This window comes from Otolemur garnettii, unplaced genomic scaffold (assembly GCF_000181295.1).
Source record: "Otolemur garnettii isolate 467f Iridium unplaced genomic scaffold, OtoGar3 scaffold00139, whole genome shotgun sequence".
Classification (NCBI taxonomy): Eukaryota; Metazoa; Chordata; class Mammalia; order Primates; family Galagidae; genus Otolemur; species Otolemur garnettii.
In genome coordinates this window covers 2,513,715-2,518,206 of record NW_003852534.1, presented here as the reverse complement: position 1 = coordinate 2,518,206, position 4,492 = coordinate 2,513,715, and the positions used below count along the sequence as shown (strand labels likewise).

At 48.3% G+C, this 4,492-nt stretch overlaps 1 protein-coding gene across 2 annotated transcripts in view; it reads right to left on the bottom strand.

Annotated features, from left to right (window-relative positions):
* Positions 1 to 4,492, bottom strand: part of TRAPPC12 (trafficking protein particle complex 12) — a 105,654-nt gene that overhangs the window by 55,096 nt on the left and 46,066 nt on the right. For both annotated transcript variants that reach the window (XM_023518419.1, XM_003798572.2), the window contains one exon: positions 1,501 to 1,639. In XM_023518419.1, the coding sequence (XP_023374187.1) occupies positions 1,501 to 1,639 (139 nt within the window). The remainder of the gene's footprint in view (positions 1 to 1,500; positions 1,640 to 4,492) is intronic.

Here is a 4,492-nt window from a genome sequence, read left to right as displayed (position 1 = left end):
AAGACGATCTCTTTAGTTTATGCACCGTTTTAGGTATTGAAATTGCCTTTAACATTTTTCTTTTCTATAATACAAGGGGTAAATTTCCTTAGATAAAAGGAAGAAATGTTTCTAATACCAATGAGGCTAAAGGTCAAAAAGCATCCAAAGAGGTAAAGATCCTCTTCCATCCAGGGATAACTCAGCATATACAGCCTAGTTCCTGCCAATCCCATGCTGTGAAATTGAGCTGATGAGGACAAAGCTTGGGGGAGAGAGGACGCTGACTCTGCCCTTTCCTAGATCCCTTCCAAGGAAACCGGATCCAAGTTTTAAGGAAAAAAACACAAAAAGAAGCTGAAAGATTTGCTTTTATTTCTAGCCTTCAAGGTTCATCTCTTTACCTACTAACATCAACCAAGTTAAAAAGAACGTTGATGTAAAGTTCTGTGACTTCTACAGCAACTGTTCTCTATTGGTCAGGCCTCTGTCCACCCAGGTGCTGTCACTATGTTACACGTCCTACCTTCAGTTAGGCTCTAACCAGGACCATTCTTTGCAGCTCCATGTGGAATCCAACAAATATTGACTAGTAGATCTTACAAAAACACGGCAATATGAGTCTAATTTGTTGCTCATTAATTCAGAATAGAATAAGAAAAACAACGAATGCAGTAATTTCTACTATGTGTTGGCCCCTGTTCTGGACATCCGTTCGTTTTCATGATGTCCTTTAAGGAAGCAGCAGGATTACCATCTGTTTTACCACTAAGGATATTGGGGACAGAAGCATCAAACAACCTGCTGGAGGTTTACGAGTCACGGTCTGACTGCAGGGCCCAGCTTTCAATGACCGAGCTGCACTGCGTCTCTGGAGACACCCTTCCAAGGCTGTTTTCTATTTTGTGAAGGCTGCACACAGCTTACCAGGTCCCCCACTAGGAGGTGTGCGTCCTACTTCGAGGCTCCCAGTGGGGTGGAAGGTCTCATGGTCTGCCCCCCTTACTTCCTGCCACCCTCGTAGAACTGCCCTATGCTGTGGCTTGTGTTTTTTAGACAGTAGTCATGACCTAGTGGGTGGGTCATAAGCAGACTTTGAAACTAAATTAAGTTAGAATAGACACTAACAGAAAATATCACAGTGTGTGCCCCGTGGTAAGAGGCGTATTGTTTTGGGGATGCTTTTGTTTCATTTATACACACAGAGGTACGTGAGGGAAGCTACTTGTTACTGGGCTGTGCAGTTCAGAAGTCTGCTGCCCAAGTCCTTGCAGGGAGTCACGCGACTTCGACACAGCAGGTGCCTGATAAACGGCTGTTAAATGAACCAACGAAGGCCTCAGTGAGTACTCGGAGGGCAGGGGATTTATAAAGCTGGGCGGGATCATTCTGTAAGCCAAGGCTCATTGCTAGATACTTATTTGATTTTTTTAGGAGTGGGTAAACAGAGAAAACCGAGGAAATCAAAGGGAAGCACCACAGAATACCTGTAAGTGACAGATACTGAGTGTCACCTCTCACCTCTGCGCCCGGGGTACACGTGAGGGTAGTATTCGTAATAAAGGTCTGGCTGATCAAGATTTCCAAAGGGTTCAAATTCCATTTCTGCATTCTGGAAAAGGCCCAACTTCACCAGCAGTGCTAGCCTCACAAACCAAAGCTAAAAACACAAAATATAGTGGAAAAGCAGGTTATCTGCACGTATCAAGTTCAGAAATTCCTAATGCTTATTGATTTGTATCAGAGATAAATCTCTAACACATTAGAATGGGGTGAGCCTAACTTTCTATCTTTGCAGCTTTGCATAACTATGTTTATACAAATACTCGTGAAGTCAGGCCCCGTAGCACATGCCCTTTTTAGTCCTAGCTACTTGAGAGGCTGAGGCAGGAGGATCACTTGAACCCAGGAGTTCCAGTACAGTGTGGGCAACAGAGCAAGACCCTACATCCAACAAAAAAGAAAAAAGAAAAAACCATCTTGGGCTTAGTAACAACAATGTAAGCAATTTTACATTACTGTTTACTCCGTTAAGGAAACAATATATACTGGGCAGCCTGTGTGTGCCAAGCACTACACTATATATTTTGAAGACCAGCAAGCACAGCCCTTTCCAAAGGAGCACGTATCATCTGGGGAGTGGGAATGATGGTGGGAATTGGGAATCGGCAGGGGAGGAGGGCGGGGCAGGAAAGCAGGGTGGGGCTGTGCTTGAGCTCTGTCCCGGAGGCCACAGAACCTCAGGAGGCCACAGAACCTCAAGAGGCCACAGAACCTCAGGAGGCCACAGGTTAAGGAAGGACCTGCAGGTTTCTGGAGTGGCCAGCATGGGAAGGGCCTGTGCACCGTGAGCTGCCAAGTGGCCACCAAGCAGAGTGCATTGAGGAAGATGGCGGGAATTCACATCAGGGAGCTCCAAGGCCAGAGACTTTCAGAATTACGAGGCATCTCAAATATGACCTGATTTAATGTCAACTCCCTCGTGAGAAACATGAAGCTCAGTGAGTATTCATCGATGGATGAAAGGACAGAGAACGTGGCACACACGCACAGTGGAACAGTACTCAATCCTACAGAAGGGAACCCTGTCGTCTGTGATACCCGGAAAGAAGCTGGAGGACCTCACGTCCTGTGAAACAAGCCGGGAGCAGGGAGGCAGATGCTGCATGTTCTCTCTTGTGTGGAATTTAAAAAAGTTCAATGCACAGGAGCTGAGCGCAGATCTGTGGTTACCGGGGCCTGGGAGAGTGGGGGTATCTGGGAGATGCGGGTCAAAGGACACGGGATTTCAGCTGAAAAGGAGGAATGAGTCCAGGAGACGTGCTGCACAACTGGCCACACGGCCGCCAGGTAACAGGGACGTACCGCACAACCCGGCCACACAGCCGCCGGGTAACAGGGATGTGCCGCACAACCCGGCCACGCGGCCACCGGGTATCGGGGACGTGCTGCACAACTGGCCACACGGCCGCCAGGTAACAGGGACGTGCCGCACAACCCGGCCACGCGGCCGCCAGGTAACAGGGACGTGCCGCACAACCCGGCCACGCGGCTGCCAGGTAACAGGGATGTGCCGCACACTTAAAACTGCTGAGAGAGACGTTAAACTTCTCATTACAAAAAAGCCCCCAAACGTTCAGCATGTGAGGAAATGTGCATGTCAATTAGCTTGATTTAGCCATTCCACAACATCTACATATTTTAAAATATTGTTTTTCATGTGATAAATATATAACATTTTTTATCAATTAAAAATTGAAATAAGCTTAAAAATGAGGTAAAAGGAATTTCTAAAAATCATATAAAGCAACAGAACTAAAAGATAAGGAGCAAGCTGAGTGTAATGGTCTTTTTTTCTTTTTAACAGATGAGGTCTTGTTATCTTGCCCAGAAAGGACCTGAACTCCTGGGCCCAAGGAACTCTCCTGCCTCGGCCTCCCAAGCAGCTGGTCCTACAGGTGCAGCCACCGTGCCCGGCTCTCATGTTCTTTTCACTGGGCTTTTCTTTATGGTCATGCCTTGGAGGGTTTACGCACGGCCTATGAGGAGATGACATACCATTTGCCAGGCAGTGGGAAGCTAGTCATGGTTTTTGACCCTCTGTTTCCAGCCAGGCCAGTCCTCCTTAGTAACTTGGTGGGGTCCCCCACTCCCAGGAGGTCAGTACACTGATGTGGAACTCAGGGTGGACACCCGATCAGCAGTGCACTATCGCCCACAAGTCCTGGGCTCAAGTGATCCTCCCGCTTCGGCCTCCTGCGAAGCTGGGGTTACAGGAGCGCCTGGCACAGCTGCTTGGCAGGGACCAGGATGTCCAGAACGGCAGGTGAGACTGTCTCAGTGGCAGTTTGCTGAGCAAATGTACCGACAGATTTGAAGTAAGTTCACACAGGAGGCTGAAGCAGCAATCCCAGGATGGCTGAATGGGAGACAGTGATGGGGATTTGGGGAACCAGTGGGGACGGCGGGTGGGGGGAGACACGTCTCTAAAGCCAGAGCTGCTCTTATCTTCCTGTGCTCCGTCCACTTTTTGGGGAAGACACTGCAGAAAAAGGAGCCTGTTTGAAATAACTGTACCAGCAGCTCTCCCAGACTCATCCCTGTCAGAAGCTCTTCACGGTTTTGGAGTCTGGGATCTGTTTACTTCTCGGGAGTCCCATGTCAGGTAGAGCAATGGCCAAAACAACCTCCCCAGAAAAAAGTAAGCATTTATAAACTTTTGTAGTTGTTCCTTCTCATCAGAAGTTTCCTTTGTTCATAATTCTGTTTTATGTGTTCCTTATTTTGTAAATTTTAGAGCAAGTGACATTATTATACCAGGAGGAGCAAAGCCAGGGCACAGGACCAGGTGCAGATAGCACCACCCATGTCACTGCTTTCCCCCAGGCCCAGACACACCAGGGGGCCTGTGCCAGTTGTCGCTCCCAACTAGACAGGGAACCACCTCCCAACCTCAGCCACACCCCATCTTGCTGAGTACCCCGCAGCGAACTTCTGGCATGACAGTGTGGAG